The sequence below is a fragment of the Vanellus vanellus genome (genome assembly GCF_965231255.1).
Source record: "Vanellus vanellus genome assembly, chromosome: 5".
In the NCBI taxonomy this organism is placed as follows: domain Eukaryota; kingdom Metazoa; phylum Chordata; class Aves; order Charadriiformes; family Charadriidae; genus Vanellus; species Vanellus vanellus.
This window is the reverse complement of record NC_138910.1, coordinates 24,376,795-24,402,859: the sequence shown is the minus strand read 5'-3', so window position 1 is coordinate 24,402,859 and position 26,065 is coordinate 24,376,795. Positions and strand designations below refer to the sequence as shown.

General features: G+C 39.0%; 1 protein-coding gene across 1 annotated transcript in view; it reads right to left on the bottom strand.

Annotated features, from left to right (window-relative positions):
• The window catches only part of MAP3K20 (mitogen-activated protein kinase kinase kinase 20), a 69,085-nt gene that overhangs the window by 19,970 nt on the left and 23,050 nt on the right, over positions 1 to 26,065 (bottom strand). Inside the window, exons 3-9 of the mRNA XM_082483360.1 lie at positions 17,133 to 17,220; positions 12,815 to 12,916; positions 11,949 to 12,014; positions 10,934 to 10,962; positions 10,681 to 10,818; positions 4,519 to 4,605; positions 822 to 896 (exon numbers count right to left, since the gene is read on the bottom strand). Coding sequence (XP_082339486.1) covers positions 822 to 896; positions 4,519 to 4,605; positions 10,681 to 10,818; positions 10,934 to 10,962; positions 11,949 to 12,014; positions 12,815 to 12,916; positions 17,133 to 17,220 — 585 coding nt within the window. The remainder of the gene's footprint in view (positions 1 to 821; positions 897 to 4,518; positions 4,606 to 10,680; positions 10,819 to 10,933; positions 10,963 to 11,948; positions 12,015 to 12,814; positions 12,917 to 17,132; positions 17,221 to 26,065) is intronic.

Sequence of the window (26,065 nt, the reverse complement as noted above, 5' to 3'; positions counted from 1 at the left end):
CCTTCATAGGCAAAGGAAAAGGATGCTAATGCTTGGTAATAAAGCCAGTATGCCCACAGGCTCTTTCCAGCCAGTTTTATGTACAACAGGTTGGTAGCAGGGTCAATTTAAAGGTAACTCCCACAATCTACAAAACCTTTCACTGAGTAAACACTCTCTTTAATTTCCCTTCTCGTTTATTCTCATAGGGGCAGATTAATAGTGGCAATGGTTTGGCTCTAACTTGTACTTTTACTCTGTTTTCACAGTTAAACCGTATATTACAGTATTTCTATTACTATATTATTACAACACAGTAATTATAAAGCTCATCATTCAAAGTCCTAAGTGAAAAGATTAGGAAAGGTTTAACGTTAGTGTGTTGCTGCCATTCCTACCCACATTTTATGGATTAACCTATTCTTTACGTGTTTTCAACACAAGGAAGTCATCAAAGCTGGACCCTGAAACAGGTATTTCACATGTGATGCTCACATACATCCATGAAAGATTAACTATTAACTACTGAAAGAAAATAGGTAAGAACAATTTAACTCACTCCAAAATGTCTACATTCTTGCCATCTCACTCTATTTACAGGCTTTATCTTTAGTAGGCAGGTAAATTAGTAGCATAGTAACTCTTGATTAAAAGGGAGAGAGAGACATTTTGGTATAAATATGTAAACACATTAAAGACAGTCTCAGCTGCCTTTGTGAAGAAATGTGTCTACTAGCATACAGCAATGGTGTCAGCTGGGACTTGTCCCCCAGAGAAACACTAACACTTAGCCAAACAAGGCAGGTGGTAGTGGTGTAGAAATAAAAACCAAATTAAATTACCTTTGAATCAGCATCCCAACATTGGTGCATCAGTTCTGCAAAACTTCTGGGACAACTGCTTGGAATGGTTAATCTCTAAAGGAGAGAGAATGTAGCAGTTATTGGAAGCATCTCCCTTTAAGCTGCTGCTAATAGATTTCCTATAAAAGTAATGCAATTAAAAGTAGTAAAACACAGTCTTCTTTCTTTTAAACACAATATAAAACTAAGAATTGACATATTAAAAAGAAAAATCAAAACTACTAACACTAGCAAGATGTACAAATTAATTAATAGACCAATAAAGGAGGAATGGAACAAATGCACAAATGGAATTGCTTAAGAAAGCTTGGTGACAAGGATGTGAAAACAAGCCAAACAACTTTTAATGCTAATAGTTTGTGGAGGTTAATGCATGGTATTCCAAGATGCTTGTCAAGATAGGTGTAACGTACAGCCTCCTTAATTCCTTTCTCCCACACAGATGGTCCAGCTGTACAATACTACTTTTGATGTAACAAATGGCTGAGCTCTAGATTACATTAAGCGAGTTAAAAAGAGTTAAGTGAAACTCTACATGACCCAAGAGACATTTCATGAGCCCGTGGTCAGAAGGATTAATGAGGACATGCAGATCTCGGAGAGCACTCACAGAGCACAGTGAACTCATATAAATATTTCCTGATGACTGAGGACAAGGAGATGCTAGTTATAGCCAGGACCGCTAACCACAGAGAATTAGTTCGAAGCTTGTTTGGTTTCTTTCCTGAGAGTTTTAAACCATGAAAAGATTCCCTCAGTCAGCCTTAGAGGACTTTTAGTTTAAAGACTCTGCCTCCACACTGGGGAGTCTAAAAGCAAATCCATTCTCGTATACACACAGCCCAATACCAAAGCCTCTCCAGTTGAGATTAAACGTGCATCCCAACAACATTACACATATAAGGAGATGCCTCTGCGCTCCCTAAGGCAGTTAACTGACTTCAAAATGTTTCATACTAAATTAAAAAAAAAATGTACATAAAAAACAGTCCTCAGTGAAAATGGGTCCAAATATAAGAGGGGTCAAGCCAGAAAACAGGTTCCCTGTCCTGTAACAGGTGAGAATCAGACATTACAGTCCTGTTCAGACCAACCTGCCAAGAAGGCCCTTTGATCTGTCCTACTCTTGGCATTTCAGAAGCAAAGCAGAGCAAGTTATGTCAAATTGTACCATTATATTACTGTAATGTGACCTGCAAAGCCTTACAAGCCATAGCAGCCGAAGTAAGAGTTAACAAATTCTGCTGCACCAGCATTTGAACACTATGAAAACTGGAAACATGAGACACACAGCCAGGGCACTGCAGGAGTACGATTATTAAAATAATGTAATACCTTAAGGTGCAAAGCTTTCTGTGCAAGAAATACACAGAAATTTGTACAATGCATAAACAAACTGTACTGGTGCTTGATCTCTGGTTGAGTCATTAGCCTAAAAATACACTGACTAGTCTTGCTACAGTATTTGCTTGTAACCCTCACTGTTCCAGGAGGTGGAAAAATCAGTTACAATCACCATTTATGTGTGTCTCACTTGTGCAGAACGTTATCTGTCATGTAATACAGACGCAGCAGGTTCCAAAAGTGTCATATTATAATAAAGATGACATTTCTCAGTGGTAACTTATTATGAGATCATGCCTAGCATAATCTGAACTCTCATGTTTTTCTTTTCTGGATTAAAAAATATATATAATTATATAGAAACTCTATCAGAAAAAAAACAACACTGTGAAATTATGCAGAGAGTTGAAAAAGACCCGTACAGAAGCACTAAAATTCACTTCATTTGTTGGGCTCGGGCTTTGCAAAGGGGGATTTTTCACCCTACGCAATTACGCTTTGGCGTCAGTCCCACACTGATTTTAACAAGAGCCTTGCAGTGCAAAAAATAAAGGACTAGCTCAACGGTGATTCAATTCTGTTGTGAACTGGAACCATGCAACCCCATTCATGTCAACAGACTGAACTGAGAGCAGAACCTGACCCTCGCACTTGCTTTGGGATAGAAACTATGAAGAAAAGTAGCACAAGCTGACTTTTACAAGGCTTATGCTGGGCATGTTCCCTAAGTCACGGCCAGAAAAAATAAAAACCATGTAAGCAAGTGTTAATGCCCTCTAAGCTCCCTGGCACCCTTCCAAAGAAGATGGTAGCAACAGGCTAGTGGTACCTGGCAGACAAACAGCTGGCTCTGAAAATGTCACCCCTGAGGTTTCTTCAGCCATGAGTAAAATAGTCATCATGTCCACATTTTGTTCATACTGTATTTTACACAGTTCCTTGCTCTGGAAAACTGTAGAGAAATGTGTGTTGTACCCTCTGACATCTTTCAGTGTATGACTACATCTCTTTACAACGTTCCCAGTGCCACACTGTAGCCCTTACATAAAACTGCATGTGTTAGGCATAGGAATGAAATACCGTTGGTAGGCATAGCAAAGAAATACTGTTGGTGTCAGGAAGTCTTTTTGGTTCAGTCCTTCAAAATGATGTATGAGGCTTTTCCTAAACCAGGAGAGCCTCTTTGTGCCTCCTGCTCTGATAAACAATGTAGAAGACCACATTCATAATCTCCACTGTTAGTGTAGAATTTCCAACTGATTGGTATATCACAGTATCACTCACTGGAATTAACCTAGTCCTCAAATAGAAGAAAAAAATATAAATAGAGGGGAAAAAAAACCACCAACAAAAAATATTAAACTACGAGGAGGAAACCTAACTCCTCTAACTCTGAAGCATTTTGAGAAACAGTTTATGTAGAATAATAGGAAGCTGTATTGTACAGCCACTGCCTCACCATTGTAATGTTTCCCAAGCTTCCGCTGTGTCTAGATAGAGGAGGTTTCATCTTTGTGGAGGATTTCCATGCTTGTCTGTGTGTGGTACAGTCACAACTTTAAATGTTTTTTAAATGTAGTTACTGTCTTTGATATCAAGGGACTATGTGTTCAGATATACGCTCACATGTCCAACTAACTGAAAGCCTCAATTTGTGAGAAGAAGAAAAGCGAGGCTGGGGACACTGTACAAACGGTGTTTACACCACTGAAGTGCTTTTGAAATGGAAAGACTCTGCATGAGGAGGCTTGCAGCTATGCCACAGCCTTGCCGATACCAGTGAGGAGCTCATCTTCAATGTAGTGTTGAACGTAGGTGGCAAAACTGTAATTTCTCTCTTTTTTTAAAACTATTTTTTCTTCTTTTATTTTTGAAATTTTCATCTAAGCGGCAGTTTCTTGTACTATAGTGACTCCTGCTGGGAGAGTTAAGTTGAAGTAGCTGAAGGTCTCTTACAGATATATCAACTCCCGGCCAGTAAAAAGATGTCCTAAACGCAGGAGATGGAGTTAAACTGTTCCCCTACCTTGGACGCAATGGCTTCTTTCATCACTAAGAACAAACCCCTAGGTTTTACAATTGAGACTGAGAAACTAGTACAGTACTTGTACAATTTTTGATCTACAGCATCACGACGTGAAGCTGCAACAATTAGATGTAAAGGGTCCATTCATGAGGAATAACATCACTTTGACCCTTTGTGTTAGCTCCTACTGCTAATCTTTCCATACGCGTGAACTTACTTTCAATTTGAAGAAGATGAAAAAGTCTTTTGCAAAACCCCAATACTGTTTTCTGATCTATGTACCTGAATGTAGAAACGTAGTCTTACCTCGTTTTTTTCCACTACAAGCCAAGCTACTTGTAATCCTTCCAAGCCTTTAAAGGGGACCTCCCTTGTTAGCATCTCCCAGAGAACCTGGAACAGAAAAAAAGAAAAGAATTTTTATTTCTGTACTTTGTATTTTAAATACATTATTAAACCTTGATACAGCTCTATTCTGTATCCAATTATCAGGCAACCAGTTTCCATTTGCAGGAACTTGGACCAGTGTTTGTGTGCAAGATCATCTCACTAAATTAATTTGAACGTTTCTGCTTTTTCCCTCTACAGAAAAGCCCAGATGATAAACTGGGTTGTGTGGGGTCTAATGCCTGCAGTTTTGTGAGAGCAATGGAAAATGCTTTTTACTTTCTTTGTACACTATAAAGTTCACATTTGGCAGTTGAGACTTGGGAAGACAATGAACTCCTCTCTGTCTCAGCCCCAACTAGACACATCTTTGCTTTGTAGTCATTTTGCATTTAAAAATATTTCTATATGACTGTAACTAGTGCTTCCCAGTAGTCAGAATATGGATCCAAAAGCTATTTTGCTCCTATGATATACCTATGAAAATATGAAATACAATTTTTCAAGCAAAACTGTAATTGTTTATCTCCAAGTATGTGATTACGTTAAACTAAACAACATATATAGAAAATTACTCAGTTCTCCTCTATATCTTATAGATGCACTGTCCTTAGATATTGAAAGATGTCCTAATTTTGCATGCTTTTAGCATTTTGATAGCACAATACCCAAGAATCTAAGCTACTCTATACAAAAGAGTTTGGCATCACCAAAAAGGCTTCAAGTCAATGAATTCAACTTGCTTTTCTGCCATTGGGACTACATATTGGAGCTGAACAACATTAAAAGGCACTTTGTACCTTCACTTGTATATGTCTTTTTTTTTTATTATTTTTTAAGTCAGAACCTTCATATACGTATCTTGTTACAAATATCTACATACAAACTCTTTCTTCTGCTCATATACCCAGCACATCAATAAAAAAGACATCATTTACGTGGGATCTGACCAAATGCATTATGATCCTTATGCAAGTCTCTACATCCTCACTATTTGAGTTAGTACCCAGGTTTATTCCAGCTACAGCATTCTGAATGGATTCTGGCCAGCTATGAAGGCAATTAGAAAGAAAATGAGAGAATATTGGCAGATGCTGCTCAAGCAGAAAAAATGCATTGAAGCAGAGTTGGGCCTTTAATCAAGTGAACAGGGTACTCCATCAATAGACCTATTTGAATAATTCTGCTTGAGTCAGAAGCCTGATTAGTAAAGGTAAGGGTACCTTGGAAACCTAAGTAAAAGGACAGTTTTCCTGAGAATAAGAAATATATGGGGAAAGCTATCATAGAGGTATTCAACTCTCCTGTTTGTGTCAATTCATTCCTTTTAGAAGGAATAAAAAAGGCACCTCAATTTATAATTCCAATTATCACCTCTCTACTGGTAGAGAAATTTAACTGTGAGAGAAGGAAATAATTTAGCAGTTCCATGTATTTCAGACAACAAAACAGTGTACAAAATAGCCAGTTGTAAACAAAATCCCTTGGACCAAATCAAACATGCAGTTGAGCAGCCTTGTGGAAACATCTCATCTGTACAGCTGTACCAGGATACCACTGCAAAGAAACTCAAGTTTGCACATCAGATAGAGCAGTATCTAAATACATCTTCCAAGTAAAGAACATAATGAAATACATGCTGAATGTCTTCAAGATCCTTGAGCAGGAAAACTCCACTGCTCTGCTACCTTTCTTTCAGAAGACTGTAAATTGTAAGGGTTGTCTAGTTTCATTCATGCACATAAGTTTGTGCAGAACATTTTGCACTGAATTCCTTTATCATGACACCTTTAGTGTTTATTTCCACTGCCTGTAGGGTTCACTGCCTTTCTTAGCCAACAGTGCTAGCTTAAAACTTCATGATCGCAAATAGTTCACGAGAAAAACAGCAATCTGACATCATAAGAAGAATTTTTCTTAATGCCTTATTTTTTATTAATAGAAGAAAGTAAAAGATACAAAAGTGAGATATCATAAAACCTTGTATTTATTTACACAGGTTTAGAAAATGTTCTAACAACAATGTAAATTTCATATTCAGGCCAATGGTGTAGATAAAGGCTTTACTTCCAATGGCGACATGTCTCTATCTTCAGTTTTACAGGAGCTTCAACCCCATCTCATGAATCAGCTACCCTGAATCATCGGCTAAGGTGAATGACTGCATTATCAGGCTTTCAAAAAGCAGCAAATGGGTACCTTCTGCATTCCTATTTGTCTCTTCCTGTCCCCAGGGTCATTCAGCCGCAGAATAGGCACCTCAATCTGACTTACCCCGGCCTCTTCATTGCAAGGTACGGTATGTTCATTTTCAGAACTGGCTCCCCAGCTCACCTCAAATGGAAATCAATCTATTTTCCATTTCTGGTGTAATTTAATTGATACTGACATGGTTCACTTCCCCTCCCATCTCTGATGGTGAGCATCAACTGCCTTCCTGAACACATCACATCTCTGTGATGAGAGACAACGTGCTCACAGAGAAACAGCCAAGCTAGACCCAATGATGGAAAACAAAGCAAGATTGTTTAATGTAGTGGTTTGTAAGCTGTGGCCTCTGAAGATGTTGGGCTCTTCTTTACACACAGAGAAACAGAAAGGAGAGACAAATGTAGGAATGTTCATCCTACGCGTGAAGCTGAGAATAAGAATTATATGGTCTCCTGAAAAAGCTCACACACTTCTGTCAGCTCAGCTGTGCATTTCAATTCTTATCCTCTTAACTATGTGACAACAACCAAATGGGGAAAAAAAAACAAAACCCCCATATCCCCACCCCAGTGCAAAGCCAACAAGGATTCAAAGTGCCATATAGGATAGGGAACATCCAAATGAGTAATTTGAGAAAAACCAAACACTCGGAACATCTTCTCTAAAAAAAAAAAAAAAAAAAAAAAAAAAAAAAGTGTTTTCTCTTGGTAGGAAAGTCCTCACAGATAAGGGTCAGGAGCCACGATTAGCAGAAGTATAGCATAAGCAAAGTGTTGCACTTTTAGAGGTACTGCCCTTAGGCATGAAAATTAGGTTAGTCTTCTTTGCATTGATCCAAGTGGATGTTAAAGATCTCATAACTTTTTTCAAAAAGAACAAGGGATAACCCCTGGAGCTGGCCAACATTCCCTCTATAAATAACGTATGTTCTCATAGCGAAAGCAATGTATGAATTATTGCTAGGAGCATAACAGCTGCCACATTTAACGGCAGTCTCTATGCTACCAATAGCCAATTAATGGGTTTACTTTTTTGTTCTTGTGTTAAAATCATTCAGCTACATCACATAAGCCTTGTATGATTAAACATGTTTATACTGATACACACACACCCACAGTGCAGTGCACTACAAACAATTTTGCCACAAAAGCATATTCTGAGCATATCTCTTTGATTTCAAAACAGCTTTTACAGTGAATGTTGTCATTCCACATATACTTTTGTATCTGGAAGATAAGCAAAGAATCATTTTTGAGCAATACACACAATGACATGCGAGTCAATTTCTGGGTTGATCACTTGTAACACTTGGTATCTGTTGTTTAGAGTATGGATTTGGAAATGGATTAGAAAACAGAATTACAGCGTGGCTGAAGGAAAGTGCAAGATCTGCCTTTGTGCTGTAATAAGTCTCCTGGAACATTTTGCTTTAGCATTGCATGGCAGTATTATAAATTATTTACTATATATCTCAAAGAGAATATACGGACCTGTTTAACCATCCGTGAAGAGCAGGACAAACTAATCTGAACCTTAGCTATAAACATGTATGCAACTGGTCACAAAGAGAAAAATTCATTTCATCTGAGGAGCAACTCAGACCTATAAGGCTGCAGAAAGACGTTGACGCTTCATGGAAAAAAGCTCTCACACACCTTAAGCAGAATATTTAAAATCACAGACTGGATGGCAGAAAGAAAAGCCAGTCAGGAAAAAAATAATAGCATAAAAGAAATTAAAGAAAACCATGGGGAAGATGACAAATATTGCAAACAGAATCAAACAGAATATCTATTCCTAGCATCTTACTAGTTTACATTTGAAAGGATTCTGTTCTTTGTTAACAGGACTTTAACTGAAGAAAAGCAGATTTGTCTCTCTAGCACAAAAGCTGCTGGCAAGTGTTGCACTTTGAAAAGGAATTCTTTAAATTTTGTTTTTATAGATGATGATCATTTGAAGAGACAAAAATACCCTTTCTAAGATTTTTTGTTTTCAGTCTCCTAGCTAACTCTCTGATAGTCTAACACTTATTACAAGGAGATTCCAACTTTCAATGTTATACTCGGACAATTTCTTGCTGGTATAACCCCATTATGTCAGTAATTTCATCAACAGATATCTTGGGCCACTGCCATTCTTCATTTCTACCCCTGTATCTCCTCTGAAAACGATGGTGTTCCAAGACTGGAGTTATAAAAAGACGAATTCATTCCTAAGTGCTTATGAATTCATAAGCTTCTACCCACAGTAGGACACATGAGTTAAAAAAAAAAAAATATTAAAAAATGTGGGTCAAATATTCTTAGGCACACTAAAGTAGCACTATACACCTGTAACCACATTAAAATATTCTAGCAACACCAATCTGTTTTCATACAGAGGGTAGTTGACTTTTACCTCCAAGCACAGAACTGCCAAAGGAGCTTTAAGTTTTGGATGAGGAAAAATAAACTATTTTTTATTTATTTAAAAATAAACTAGGCTCTGATAATAGTTGACATGCTAAGGTATTAAACAATTTCATACCTTCTCCCACTTCTAGAACATTACTTGAAATCAACTCTCACCAAGATGACTATGTGAGCAGTTTGAGCTATAAGACCATGTTTGGAATTTCTCCTCTAACATTTTTGCTTTGTTTTGAAACTGGAATGTTTCCCTTCGGTGGATAATATGTGATTGCTTCCAGTAACAGTTTACATTAACATTTACATTTCTTACCTTATGTTCTCTTACTGTTTGTGACCTAGTTCAGTTAAGGAAGCAAGAATTTTGAGTTTGCCAATATAGGCTTTCTCTCCCTCCTTGCAAACCTTCAACCTTAATTTGTAAGCAGTACCACATCATCTCATATATTATTTTCACTATAAACAACTGACTGGCAAAAAGTTTAAGTCACCTTTCACTGGGACATCAGCTTAGCTGCGTACTGCCATAGGTGCTAGCTTAAAACCACAGTGCCTTCCTCACATCTATCAAAGAGAAAGAGGCAATACTTGACAGGTACTGAAAGAATTCCTCATTCTGCCACCCACCGTTGAATTCAAAACCAAAAATGCTTAATACACGGATATACGCAGAAACTACAACCCCGCTGCCTTTCCTTTTTCCCCAGAAGTACTCATTACTGCTCTCTGTCAGAGAAAGGCTATGGGGCTAGGCACACAATTAGCTCTTTCTAGCCTATTCTGTATTGCAGAGCAAAACCAAATTAGAGTTTAACTGTGGACAGAGTCAAATAATTCACATTACATTACCTGCAAACCTGACACTCTGATGAACTATTACTGATTGTTCCCCCTCCAGAAAAATGGCAAAGCCATGCTGGCCTTTGCTATACTTTTAGATGGGGACTCTACCTCCACAAAAGGTACGGTCCCTGTTCTCACAGCTAACGACAGCAGGGTCTTTTAAACAATTAAGCACGGAGAAGAGGCTTGCTTTTTAATATAAAAATCAGTGACACTCCATTTTATGGAAAGTTGAATCCAAATGAGTTCATCCTGTTACACACCTATTGCAACACAACCTTTTTCTCTTCTGTTCCACAAAAAACACAAGCAGAGATTCATGATGCAGATTGTTCAGTGGCTCCTGTAAGCCTTCGGACATACACTGAATACTTGCAGTAAAGCATGCACTTCCCACACTGGCATGCTGCTAGTCTAATCAGATAAAGATCTTACTAAACATGCAAGTCACTGTTTTCCTACCATTTTCAAGCACATAATTATAAATTATGGGTCAGATTTGAAATAAAGTGTGATATTTTTTGTTGACCTTATTTAGAATTGTTGTTCTTGCATCACACAAGTTCTGTCACACTAGAGATCTGCTACTACACGTAGGGGAATGAGAGGCACTCACCACTCCATATGAGTATGTGTCACATGTTTCAGACACCGGGAGACTTTGGATAACTTCTGGGGCCATCCATGGAAAAGTGCCCACTAATGACATGTGCGTTGTATGGGAGTGGAACCTTGAGGCACCAAAATCACAGATCTGGCAAAAATAAATAAAAAATAAACAGATATTAGAGTATCAACCTCATTCATTAGGCATCAAAACACTGAGTCAAGTATCAGCAGCTCTCTACAAATAATTGAAGTGTTCATACCTTTAACACACCATCAGCAGCTATAACAACTGAAAATGAAAAAGCAATATGTTACAAGAATGCCATTAAAAATAAATACAATACATTTTCACAGCAAAAAGACTTTGCATTTTATCAAGAAAAATGATCCTACGGTGAGCCAGCACCCGAACATGCATACATGCAATGATTGTCCTGGTTTCTTTGAGAAGCTTTAGGGAAAATCTGTTGAATACCTGCAAGCCTCTGAACAAACACAAAACCTTTCAGGCCTTGCCGAGTTCAAAGACAGCAAGGCAACTGTAGCTAAAAATACAGATAAACTCCATTCTCCCCAATGTAGTTAGGTTTAACAAGAAACTCTCTGAAAGATCCATTAATAAAAGGAGAAAAACTTACAACTGAGGTGAGATCTAGACTTTTGTTGACTATTATCTCCCTGTTTGCATTATTAAAACCTGTGTCCCTCCTATCCCACTACTCATAGTGCAAGTTTCAGTTAAAAGGCAGTGTTCAGCAAATTTCTTAAGCAGTCGTCAACTGCCAAGTACAGACTAACCAGTGCAGCTCAACACTGAGTGCATATTACTCAAAAGCATGAGTAACTGTCAAACCTCAAAACAGGCCATAGTAAAGACAAGATTTTCAGATAAGAAATAATAGGCCTTATCCAGTCTATTGTGTCTGGTGTCTCCCAGCCATTCCTGGTACTCAACCCTTCCAAACAGAAAAAGGAAGTGAGGAGTGTCCAGGCAACGTCTGACAGCTGGTAAGATGGGTACAACCATGGTCAGCAAGACACAATTGAAAGAGCCCTCCACAGTGCTCTAAATGATGTCAGGGACTGTAACAAAGCTCAGACGGGCTCAGGATGGAGAGGAGGGAACAGGCTCTTCTGTACTTCAAGAACTCCTAGCACAGCTTGATGTTAGCCAAGGTGTTAGTTCCACATGTTCACAAAGCTCAGGTACAGATTTAAACGTTACATTAACAAGTAACAATAAATACAGAGCGTTTCAGTGTTTTGCTACTTTACCATTCCTGGACTTCAGATCCCTGTGGATTACTTTGACTGGAGCTTCCATGTGTAAATAGTGCATTCCTACATAAAAGAAGGGAACAACCTAGTTAGGCAGGCTGAGCGTGGTCATCACCTATCAGCAGTCATGTTTTCTGGTTCCCACTAATCGTCCTCGTTATGAGCTGGCATACCTGTATGCCGTATTGATACGCTGCAGGAGAAGCAAAGCTTCCTACAATCTACTTTGAGTAAAAAACACTAAACAAAGCTCATATATCTCTCAGAGCATCTATATGGGTATCTTAATGCTCTTTAATGTTGTATTTAGTTATTTTCTCTACGGTATTGTCTACACAGGGAAGCCAAGATATGAATTTACTGTTTGTTCATTAATTTACCCTAATTCTTTTGTGGTCACAGAGAACACAAAGGACAAAACCAGCTTGTTCTGCATTATTATATGAACTATTTCAGTATGTTTGCTGAGAATAAGCCCTTCTTAAATGTCCCAATTCAAATCAAATACAAGGATAATTATGCACTTTACTTCATAATTACTCTACACCAGCAAAATTATCTTCTTGGGACTTAGGGGCAAACCAGAAGTAAAACTCACTTGTAGAAGTAATTTTCACTCCAGAAATTATTTTGGATTCATAACAACCAAGAAATACATTAAAAAGCACAGTGAATGGGGTTTGCATTTTTTATGTTTGGGATTTTTTGGTACATTTTTTCCTGATGGGTTTGGTTTGGGTTGGGTTTTTTTACAATTTGAATAAGAAGTATAGGAAGACTTTCCTGACTTCATAGGGAAAGCATGTCCAGCTGTGCACTTTGCTGGCTGTGTAGGATAGTAATGCACCACCCATCTTGCTTACCTTTAGCTATGTCAGTTGCCCAGGTCATGATATGATCCATATCCATCTCTTCGCTTTTGTTACTATTAATGTAATCAAACAGTGAGCCAGCAGAAGCATACTCTGTTAAAAAACAACAACAAACTCACTCACATGATATTTCTGAACATTGCATCTAAACTGAAAGATCTCGTGGAAACTCTGCCAGTTCCAGAAGGCAGTCAACCTCTAGCTTAATGACAAAGAACTTGGGTTCAGCAGCTAATATTATTAGTAGTGTAGTAGGAGAATGGTAGTTCAATCAGTAAGTAAAATCATGTAACAACAGACATTAAAATGAAAAGACATCAGAAAGGTTCGGCACTGAGAAAGCTCAGGCAAAACAGTTCAAATTCCGGAGGAAAAGGTTCTGGATGCTCCTTGTTCAGGATCAACAGACCTTTTTCTTAACCTCTCTCAAGTACACCTACAGAAATCCACAGCAGGATTACATGGGTACAAACAAGGGGTTTTTTGCCTTGTTGGTGTTTGCAAGTGTGGCAGATGAAATCCAGTCAGAATGTCAGAGCTTGCAGAGGGCTGAGAGCTGGAATAACAAGCTAGTTACACCTGCACACATTTAGGTGTGAAAGTGGAGACAACTGAAACCTCTACTGTGCCACTTTTATATAATTTGAAATTCTTACATGTTTAAACAGTGAACTTGACGCTCCTGATCAGAAGAGAGGTTAAACAGATGAGTTTGGTGGTACTGTTTCCAAAGACAGAGGATATTCCCCACTGGTGAGCAGCACGGCGTATAAATAATGCCTTGTAACAAAGGATGATTTTTTTTTTAATTTTCAAGTAAAACCAGATGTTAAATATATAATGTTCTGTTAGGAAGAAAGGGTTTGCAAGTCGAAAGGGAAGTTGAAAATATCTTTTCCTATTTCCCCATGCAGGAACAGAGTAGTAGATCAAATCATTTGTTCATGAAAAAATGGAAGGATGAAGCTAGAGGTAAGGCCAGATTTCAACATGCTGCAGGTCGTGTTCAGCAGTCTAAAGGCTGTAGCTCCTCTGCTTACTATTCATTAAATAAGCCTTACGCTTATTTAGTATTCATTCACATTTCACCAAAAACACAACAGGCGGTTTGTGAGTTTAAGCAGCAGATACATTTTCTTCTATGTGGTTACCAGGCCAGAGTGGGTACATGCCACCCAGTGTAGCCCAAGTACCACAAAGACCAGGGAGATGCAAGAAGCAACTTCAAGCCTTTTGTCCCTCTCTCCCAAGTCTATTCAGTGTGCTTCTTGGGCAGAATTTAAAACCTACTTACAAGACTCCCCAAATCTTCATACCTAATGTGGCAAACCAGCTGGTATACAACTGAAATGCTTCATTTCAGCCATTTCAATGCAACCACAAAATCATTCCCTCTAAGACTACATGAAATATATCCAAATTGTTAATAATAATAATAATAAACAACGAATGATACATGATAGGCTAAATGCATAAAAAATAACCATTGCTCCTCATCAAGGAAATAAAAACCACTGGGAGATCACTGCATGGGGAAAGAAACTCTGGGACAAGACTGAATCTGCAGCCTAGAACATGGTAGGCCATATGAAAAGATTCCAGTGCTAAATGAAAGGAAAGAAGGAGAAAACAAGTCCATTGAAAGTAAACACTCAAGTGGCAAGTTAGTTTTAGATCATTACTGCAGGACCTCCTGCTGAAAGGAGGCTCTGCAGGAGACAGAAGCATTGCTTCTGATGTCACCGAAAGAGGAGTAAGCTGCTGACCTGCACATTTCCTCAATTAAAACATAAGCTTTTTTTACCCATGATGTCATCATCTGTCTTATAAATGGATTCTTCAGGAATAGGTTGGCTGCACGCTTTGCATGCCTTTACAATGCATAATTTGATCCACCAGGGTCAGGGACAACCCAGCTCCCTGAGCCCTTTGCCACTCTGTGTGTGTGGAGGCAAGCAAGCTTCAAGCAAGAAAGCTCGATCCTTCAGTATTCCTTCTACATGTTTACTGTGCCACAGGTTTTTACTAGGAGCTTATGGATTTTGAAATCATATCGCGAGGATCATTTTCTGCCAATAATGGAAAAGAGTTATTTGCTTTAGAAGGAAATGCTCCGAATGCCTGACTGGACGCACCACACGATGGGCTGTGGGATACACTGCATGCTTCTGTGTGGATGGGGTACACAAGCTCCAAGAACCTTTTGGGAGGACGCAGCTGTGGTCAAAAATGAGATCTGAAAGCTAGGCATCGAGACCACTGTTGACAGAGACAGCCAGTAACATTTAGAATGATGTGATCCACGTTAGCAGCTCGCTGAGCAGGATGATCAGTGATAACACTGATGTACATCCCAGCAGGGAAACACGTTTTGACTGCAGATGTAGCCTTTCTCAGAGAACTCTGACAATCCCACATAAGACGTTACCTGCAGCTAATACTCGGTACATGCCAATGCTTGGCTGAATGCCCTCATCTCCATCACTCTGAAGAAACGTTAGTTTTGCAGGATTTCTTCTTGTTTGGGACTTTCCCTCATAAGAAATGGATCTCTGACTAAACACAGGATTAAGTCTGCAACACTGAAGGCCATCCAGAAGGTCACAAGAGTGAAAATCCCTCTAAAAGATATTTCAAGTGCAATTAACATTTCTTTTCTCAGTAGCCATTCTCTCATTTGAAAATGGTGTGGGGAAATGGAGCCCTGCTTCTCTTCCAACCCACAGGACTCTGGGTTCCTTGGAAGCTGCAGGGAGAACCAATGCAGTTTGTTAAGAAAAGCTTTTTTTCTTTGGCGACAGTGGAATCGGAGCTCCCCAAGTAACAAAGTGGTTGGAATACACAGCGTAGTCTCCTTCTCACAGATGGTTAAAGAGTCCCCATTCCCAATGACATAATGAACGACTTTAGCTGCTGTCTGTCCTGTGACTGGCAAGCAGGTCAAATGTCCTCCGAACGCTGACCTTTTGTGAGATCAAACTGAGGACTTTCTGATCCAGACATCATCCTAAGTTGTTGATTACACATCTCCTTTGTTACTCTGCTTGCTGGTTTACACTTATTACACTTATGTTATAAATTATAGTAAAAGTACATTACTTGATTTATTGGCTTTCTATTATTTTTATTGTTTCAAGAAGGTATTCAAGTTCCTTTCTATACGCTGTTTTCACTGCATCCTCTGAGTAGTGTAGACTGTGTTGACTCCGTGCACCTCTGCAGTACTGGTTGCAATACCGTGACCTCCAGGAGGCTGATAACTCCTGTAAATAAAGCTCCCCATGCTCTGAACAGTGCTGTATCTCAGATGTGCTCCCACCGGATTACACTGCCATCTACCGTGATAATCGGACATCTAAGAGACAGGTAGAAATAATTGAATTTTCACAGGTTCTGTCCACCATTTGAGAACCAATAAAAACCTGAATAGCAGTGTTTCAAACTGGTATTAGACTGTGCCACGTGTGAAGACTACTCTTAGTTTCAAACTCTTTTAAGTGTTGCAGACATGCCAATCCTAACACGTGCTTTCATGGCTTTTACCTCTCCGAACACTGTTTCGGCAGACTGTCGATTTCGTTGCTTTGGGTTTGTTTTCTACTACCATCTTACCTAGTTTCTCTCATACAGAGCAGGAGAAATGACATTATCTGTAATGTAGTTTTATATCTGGACCAACTCCCAAGATAAGGGAAGGAAGCTTAAAGTGGTAATAGAAAACAAACAAACAAACAAAAATAAACAAAACCCAATACCACAAAAACCAACCTCTGCATAATTCTAGGAATGCCAGAACAAATGAAACCTCAGTTCCAGTAAATAAAGGGAATTGTCTTATGGTGTCTAATAACCCCTTGACTCTATTTCAAGCTCTTCCCATGGCTGGGAGGTTCCCAATGCAGATTCTCCTGTTTTCAATACAGGTACAATTCATGGTGCAGGCTCTCAGCCTTCCCTTTTCACAGAACTTGCCAGAATTCCTTATCATGAAAACCTCTACTTCTGTCACACATCAGTTAAAATGGAAAAGCAATTCACAGAACAGAGTGAACGTTGCTATTTAAAGCAGTGCTGAATTTGTGCATTAAGAACACCCCAGGCTCCAACTGTCTCCGTGTTGCTCCCAGCCGTGCTCCCAGCCTGGTTCCTACCTCCAGCACTCCCATTTATGTTGAGGCAGATGGTGCTGAGCACTCTAACATTCAAAGGCGGCCAGAACAACTAGAAAAACACTGAAATTGGGTAAAGCTAATACCTTGTAACATTGGAGTTTTACCAAATCAAGACAAAGGTCATACAAAGTCCTTACCTGTAACTATGCCATAATTTGGAGGTTCAATGACAGCTCCATAGAACTGAATGATGTTTTTGTGACTGAGCATGCTGAGTATTTCTGCCTGTTGAAAATAAACAAACAAGTTCGATAATTAAGAATGGAGCATTTACTATAATAGTTTATTTTATATCCAAGCGAGTATGCACGCATATATATAAACACACAGGTATCTAGGAAAGACTGTCCAAGAATGCTCGGCATTTGAAAACCTCATAAGTGAGTTTGGCAGATGAACGCTTAGTATGTCTGGGGGAGGGGGGGGGGAAATAAAATTTTTCAGACTATTCTTTCATGGCCAAGGCACAGATGTAGAAAGCTAAGCCTCTGGAAAAACTGAAGGCCTTGGAAAACTTTGATCAAAGTAAGATCTGGGATTTTTGGCAGAGTTGCGGCAGTCCTATCCAGAATTTGTGTTTATGCACAAAGTACTATGGGTTCAGCGAGTCCAGCAGTTCAGGGTGTTAGGGCATACCATGCACACGCAGCTCCATCCAATGTTTACTGGAAACATGGAGTTTCCAGGCATGCGCTGTACAGTCCAATTGAATTTACACAGCAAGCATGCTTGAGATTGCCAAAGAGCCAGCAATGCAGTTCAAACTGCTCCTCAGAGCAGGCTGCAGATGTTTGGAAATTCTAGATAAATATACAAAACCTTCAAATTCCACTTGAACAATGCTTCTAGGTTTGAGAAAGAGACTGTAAGAGAATGAGGATGCATCCACAGAAATCAAGACATATAGTCCTTGTGGTTTTTGAGAGAAAGGTCAGATGTTTCCTTCAAGGACTCAACAGTTTCACTTCTGTAGTATATTAAAATAAATACTCAAGAGATTTTAGACACAAGTTTTTACACAAATATATGTATTATGCAAATACAGATATATACTATTATATATTCTCCTCGACAGCAATGCATTACTTTAAGACTTGGAGATTATGTTAACTCTATACCAGTCAAGAGTATTTAACAAGAACAAAATCACAATTAACTCCTCTAAACTTATCAAAAGTATCTGATCCAGCAGATCCCTTCTTGAATCCGTTGACTGGCTGTAGGAGTGTTGCTCTTTACCTGCAGGTGAGTCTTGTGAGTCTTCCCACATTTGCTTAGATAGCTGCCAATTAAATTATTTCATGGCCTTGTAGATTCACTGAAAACAGGAAGACTACAGCAACTTTGATGCAGAAAACCATGGTACACCAGCTAGTGCTACTGTAATAAATGTATAGACATGGCAAAACAGTATTTTTTTTGGACTATGGTTTATAGCTTGTACCATGATACGTGTGTATAACTGCATGATTACAGATAAAGGTATCAGATGGCTCAATTTTTTGCTGTTGTTGTTTAAAGCCTTTTCTAAGTAATTTCAACGCAGTTTTGAAATAAGACCTTTATATTTAGCTAATGCACCGACATTTACACATATTCAATTAAATCTTTAACTATAGCTTTGAACTTCACTTGGGTTGCACTAGCTCTTCATGCTGCTTAGTCTGCTCAGCAAGGGAAACAGTGTTACTGTGAAGTGAGTCACCTTTTTTCACAATACCAGAAAAGTAATTTTTCAAATGTACACTGCTTCCAGCAAATCATACTGCAGACTGACTCACCCACCAGTCCACAAAATAATTTGTCAGCTATCTAAGCAAATGTGGGAAGACTCACCTGCAGGTAAACAGCAGGACTCCTACAGCCAGTCAATGGATCTGAGAAGGGATCTGTCAGATCAACAAGGGATCTGTCAGCAGAAGGAGTTCCGCCTTCCAGCTGCAGCCCCACCAGCCTCCCAAGGCAGGGAACTCCAGCAGCAGCAGCACTGCCCATTTCACGAGCTCTACCTCCAACCTCCTTCAGTTGCCTGGAGGATGCAGATGACAGTCTAGTCATTCTAAACTCCATCTCCATGGGCTAGCAAATGCAAGACCCCTATACTTCAAGAACTTTTGTATTATGTTTTTATCTTCTTTAGAAAATATTAAATTGGGGAATGTCCTCTAATTCATATCAGTATTACTGTTGGATAACCAGGAGACCTAATACTCCTGCCTACCTACCTGAATACTGTTAGAAATGAGACAGGAATACCAGGCAACAAACAACATTAGACAAACTATCTAGACTATCTTTTCTTGAACACCTTGGTCAAGAGGAGCGGAATAAAACTACCTTCTTGTACAGTACTTAAAAATCCATGTCTTCAAAGCACTGTGCACACCACCTGCTGGTGTTTACAATACATGTACCTCAACAGGTCATTAGAATTAAATTGACTGGTCTCACATTTAACTTTCCCATGGCATAACCTATTTAGATCCTGGATACAGAAGTAGAACTAGATTAATCTTTTTAGAGAATGATTAAAAATGCTACATGATGAGCACATCCAAGGGCCATAGCTCCCTATTCCACTGCAGCAATGTGCAGAACCCGGTGACTGTCCTCCATCTCACACAAGATGTTGCTGGATCCAGTAAAAGTCCACCAGAGTCACTGGAGAACAGGAGGGGCTGCACTGCAGCCACACCACCAGCAAAACCCAGGCCTACCAATCACCCAGTGCTACCATGAAATGGACAAGCACCAAGATAGGAGCATCGTGCCAAAAGGATGAGTCCTCTGCTGTCACAGGCATACTGACACACAGTGCTTTTATTATTTGGAGATTCAAAAATAATTCTTTTCTAAGATGATCTTATTTACAGTATATTACACGCTACAATCACATTCGAGGAGTACGAAGAAATGCTGCATTGACCATGGCTAATTCCATCATCTCTAAACTGTGATTTAACAGACACCAAAGCAAGCTTCCATCTAAGAACAAGGAAAGGCACCTCCTAATTGCCCACAGATATCCCAAATTAAGAACCAGGGGGGAAAAATTGCCAACTCTTTCTAAGGAACATTACTTCTGAAAGAAATCCTTTCTAAACACTTTTAATCACTCTACTGTTGTTAGCACTAGCAATTCTAGACTTTTCCTTTCATGTTTTGCTCTTTTCAGTTGCTGTAGATCAGCTATGAACCCTATTAGCCAATTTAAAGACACTTATTCCTTACAGTGATAACCAGATACAAGTCAATCCACATCTTTGAAGCTTTTGTACTTTTTTTGACAAGAAGGTCCCACATTTCAATGAAAGACTGACTTTCAGATAGCAAATTACAAAGTGGTAGTTAAAGACCAGTATTTCAAAGGTCTCTTAGGCACAAGAATATTTAGAATTACCTTTAAGCATCAAACTCATACTTAAATCCAAAATTCCTAAATGCCTGGAAGAAAATCCTGCCATGCATCCGTTTGCCTAAAGGCCACTGAAGAAGCTCACTGCCTCGGGCAGGACACACTCACTTCCTTTGGGTAAAGCTGCTATCTTCTTATGCAACTTAAATGAACATCAGTTTCCTTCCTAAAGCCATGGTGGTGACAAGTAACAAATCTTCAGTTATTATATTACTTTTTTGTGTGAAAGACAGGTATTTATTATTTTTTTTTTAACGTTGGATCGAAGCAGAACAAGAAGGAGCTCAGCTGAAGGAAAAGCAGAACCCAAACACATAAATACAAACTCCTTGGATATAACACAGAGACACAGTCAGAGACACAAGGTGACTGCAGTGGAGTCGAATATTATGCTTAGTCCCATGATAAGCTTAGTCACAGACTGGTACTGATCATCAAACCACGCTAAAATCATTCAACCTGTACTTACACCACAGGTATGGGTGAAATTACGTCCCTCTCTTGAGTCCTGCTGAAAGGAATTACAGACTAGATGCCATTTCTTGACAGCAAAAGGATTCAGAAGTCTAAAACAAACCTAATCCACTGTTTATATAATTCAACCACTATCATGAAATCCAAGGTCAGAGCAAATTACACTAAAAACATTTTCTTTTAATTCTCACTGGCTCCTGTAGTGTTACTGTAAATCAAACCCAATTCATAAGACAATTACACTATAAGACTTAGGAACTCAGGTAATCCCTCAGTGTACAAACTACTTGTGTTCTATGAACCATGGTCTAGATCACTGTGCTTAACGACTAATTTATTTTTATGCCTGTTTAATCTCTGCTTATTGACATATGTGAAAATGTCAATTACATCATCTAGGACTGACATCGCCCTACAGCTGCCCCTATATCTGCTAGTTCTGCTCTTAACCTTCTAGTACAAACAACTATCATATCCTCAGTATTTTCAGCAGGTATGCACAGGGTCCTCCTCTAGGTCTTGTCTGTGTCCAGCAACTGCTGAACAGAAACCACCAAGGGGATGTCGTGATAAGACGAGGGGTAATGGCTTCAAACGGGAAAAGGGTAGATTTAGAATAGGTATCAGGAAGAAATTTTTCACCATGAAGGTGGTGAGGCACTGGAACAAATTGCCCAGAGAAATTGTGGATGCCCCACCCCTGGAAGTGTTCAAGGCCAAGTTGGATGGGGCTTTGAGCAACTGATCTAGTGGGAGGTGTCCCTGCCCATAGCAAGGGGGCTGGAACTAAACAATCTTTAATGTCCGTTCCAACCTAAACTATTCTATGATTCCATGAACATAGATTTTGAGTGTGGCCAGCAGCAGATGAGGGGGCAAAGTGAGCTACCTGGACAGCGTGGTCTCGTTACAGGCAGCACAAGCCTGAGCTCACCGGGACGACACAAGTGTGAGCTTGCTTCTGCTCTGTCCAGTGCCAGTGCAGTAGGAGCAGCAAACACAGCTTAGCTCTGACGAGATCTTCAAGGTCGGGGCTGACTGCAGATGTGGGCAACGGCCACCTGATGCTGAGCTGGCGTAACTTGGGAACACAGACAAGGCCCTATCGTCAAGTCTTTAATTGCGGCTGCAAAGGCAGTAAGGATGTGGACGGAGGCACTTTGAGTACAGCTGTGTTGTTGCCTGCCAGCGACTCATACCAGCCACAGCTGCTCTTGTTAGAGCTCCCTATCCCAAGGCAGCTAAAGTTAGCAAAGACCAAACGACTCAGCATATTTTAGTCACTCTGGTCCTCCTTGGAAATACGTTAGAAAATTGTTACACTCATACTTGTAGTCAAGAGAGGTGATCAAGGGTTTGGGCTAGCAGCCTATTCCCACAGCACAGCTGGATCTGCAAAAGAACATCTGTCCACAGAGCTTTTTCAGTATTAAAAAGAATTTTTTGCTTGGGTCCAGCCAAACTGGGCCCACAGCAACTTAAATCACCATTTCTTCCAGATCCCTTTGGAGCCACTGGCTGGAGAGGGCAAAGTACGGCCATCCTCCCACCCTGGTCTGAGCACACTGGTTTACAATTAACATGGAAAATAGCTGCAGCCCGTTGTGAGACCATCAGGTCAGCCAGCAGCCAACCAACTCTCCTGTCAATAAATCAGTTAATTGCACAGCAAGAGGCACCTCTGCTCCATGCAAAACTACAGGGTTAGACACAGTTAGCTATTTAAGGAATCCGATTAATACAACTTCCTTAACTGCCTTCTAATATTCATTATTAACTTGTGCAATAGTTTGGTTATTTACTTTTCCAAAAAAATGCTTGCCATGTCTATTAAGGAGATACTTAGACACAGCTTTGAAAACACGTTTTTTCCTAAGTCTTGTAGCATTTTAAAGGCTTTGACCTCTGTCACGTTCTTGGGAGAGTTGCGAGTTAGCTACTCTTAGGGAGTTTTACAGTCTAATAAAAGGGCAGCTGGAAGAGGCCAGCTGATGTTTTATTAAAATCGTTCTATTTACCGACAACCACATACCAAAAAAAAAAAAAAAAAAGATATAGAATGCTAACAGAAATCAATCCCAAACCTTTATTTCCAGATTCCTGCACTAAAATACATTCAGTCTGTGTCCATTTCCAGTGTCTCAGGAACACTCTCCTGTAAATTCACTGATGGCTAATAAGGGATAACATCTCTTTATTATAATACACTAGTTTCTCTAGGTAAACGAGCCCAAAACATCATTTTACAGACATAATACTAAGACAATCAGCATGTAAAGCTACAGTTCAGCTACAAAACACTAGTAAAATATGCATCTTAGAATCCTACAGGCTTATGATTTTTTTAATATAATACTGATAAATCATTAAGCCAAAAAAAGTGCATACTTTTTCACAAGGTATTTATACTTTTACATGCTTTAACATAAATATTATACAGCCTCACGATGATTCTTTTTAAATCAAGTTAAGGTTTTGATAGAAGCCAGAAATTATCCACATCAGACAATTTTTACTACTTCATTGTTTCTGTACTTTCGAAAGTTAAGCTGAATACAATTCTTAATGAGCAGGATATAGAAACAGTTTATGTAATTTAGCTCTTTCTGGATTAGTATCATGCCATAGTCTTAGACAACTAATGTTCTACATTGCTAACAAACGTTCCTCTCAATATGCAAAAAAATAAATGGATACATAAAGAATTTTAGAAATACAAAACTACCAAGAAGAATTTTACAGCAGGGATGTCATGCAATTATTAGTTTTTAACAGTAAAAAGAAAATCAAGCAGATACAAAATAAAAAATTAGGACTTTGCCTACTGTTTTGTCTGTTTTCATAAATTTTTGTAAGGAAAAAAAAAAGAAGGCTTTGTGCTTTGGGGTCCCCAAGAAGAAAGCTATTAATAAGCAAAGCACACTGATTATCCAGCTCAGAGAATGTTTGTTGAACCTATTAAACTGTCTTTGATATTAACAAAGCAAGAAGAAAACCACATGAACATGGCAAAGCCAAAGAATCCTCAGTGAGATTTTTTAACTGCAAATAAGCAGTTACCACATGCTTTGATGAGTGCTGTGGGCACCCTCCCAACACAAACGCGTTACCACCCCCTTCAAAAGGCAGTCGTAGTTCTTAAAACTATGGTTGCATATCACTTAAAGCTGTGTGAGTTTGGGGTTCTTTTTTAGTATCCATTTAGAGGATCACTTATCCAAGATAAAAGCTATTTTCTATAGTCCACTGACAAGTCAAAACTCTGTCAGCATTTGTTATGTCTCAGAAGACAGCCATGTATTTGGTGTTACAGGGATACTATTTCACAAACCACACAGAAAAGAAGGGTTAAATTACATTCTCAGATTGATGCCACCAGCAATTCTGTAAACAACAGAATTAAATTCTCCTGAGTACATCTACATTGTAGATGTATTCTACAATGATGTCCAAAACATGTACTTAAAAGCATTTTGATTGAGCAAATGTTTCAAAGCATCAAATTTGCATCCAATATTATGTCCTACACTGTTATAAATCCCAGAGATTAAAAGTGGAAATATAAAGGAAACCAATAAATTCTCATTGCCATATAATCATCTTATCATTATTTTAAACCCTTTGTTTTCTATCACCACACAAATCTCATTTTTGGAAATACTGTGGTAGAAACACACTTTAAATACTTTGGATTGACTTTTTAGGTTGCAATCTTAAAGAAAGAAAAAAAAAAGCACACGACCAATATACGTCAATTCTGTTAAACTGTCATAATGTACCACACTGAAGGAATATGGACATAAATTTATTATGTGCTGTTACAGGTTCACCCCATCTTATGTAATTTACTTTAAAATATTTCATTTGCACCATGCAATAGCAAATGCATATGAGCATTTTTGGAGGTAAGGAACACCACAGGACGTGTTAGTAGTAAAATATATTGGATATTGACCATTTGAAAAGAAAACCCAGTTTTATAATCTCCTATAACTTTTTATAGCACCCTTTGCACATAACTTGGCAATTTTAAGGATAATTTGAAGGCTACGAGATTAGGAATAGTATCTAGTGAATTCAGAACATCCCTCTCAGAACACTGCAAAGGCTTGCTCAGCTCGCAGAAAGCAGGCTGGTCCCTTCGTGGCAGCAGACCTCCTGCCTTACGCAGAAAGAGGGAGTTACACCAAGCTAAGTGGCTTGATCCTGCCACTGACACACATCAGCCGAGCACAATAACCACATGGAGCCCACCCAGCAGTAATTGAGCAATTGCAGGATCATGGTGTTGGTCTTCCTCATGTTGGGGGTTAAAAACTTGCTATCAGTGAGAGAAGAGGCTGTTAACAGAAGCTGCCACATTTAGGATAAAACTAAGCAAGGGCACTTTCTGCAGAAAACCCTTACAGAAGGTTTAATAAGCTTGAAAATGACACTTAGTAGTTACAACTACACTGTCATTTACCTCCCCCCCCCCCCCCCCCAAAAAAAAAAGGAAAAAAAAAAAAAGCACAAAGATCATGGACAAATAACTCATTTGTACACAGATTTCAACTAGAAATCCACAACGTTCAAACATATCCCACAGGAGTCTTACATTTTGCAGCATATGGCCTGAGACCATATCAGCGTTTAATATTAAGGTACCTGATAAAGGGAGATCTGCCAAGAAGAGTAGTTTGGATTTCACCGGTGTTATTCACAGTTAGTAAAACCCTTCAAAACATGCATAAACTATGTATTTATAATGGGGTATGAGTTTAGAAATGAGCAATGTCCTGCAATATTACAAATATTTCTATCAGGCAGATTTAGGGTAAGAAGCTGCCTCCAGCTGCAAAGCAATACCAGCAATTGAATAGAAACAATTGATGAGTGGGCTAAACAGCAGGTTTGAAATACCTGAGCTCCCATAGAGCAGTTTTCAGCAATCATCATTTCTCTTCTCAATGTTGGGAAATCTTCCCATTTACTCGCAATCATTTTGAACACAAAACTGCTTGGACTATACAGTACAGCAACAAAACCCACGGTATCTCTAAAATACAAGGGAATAAAAAAACGTGAAACTTTCTGACTCCCTGCTCACTCCACAGGTGAGCAGGTATCATGGCTAATATGCAACACCGGAATCTTTCCAGACTCAACAAATGGAAAAATATCCAAGGAAATTATTTCTGA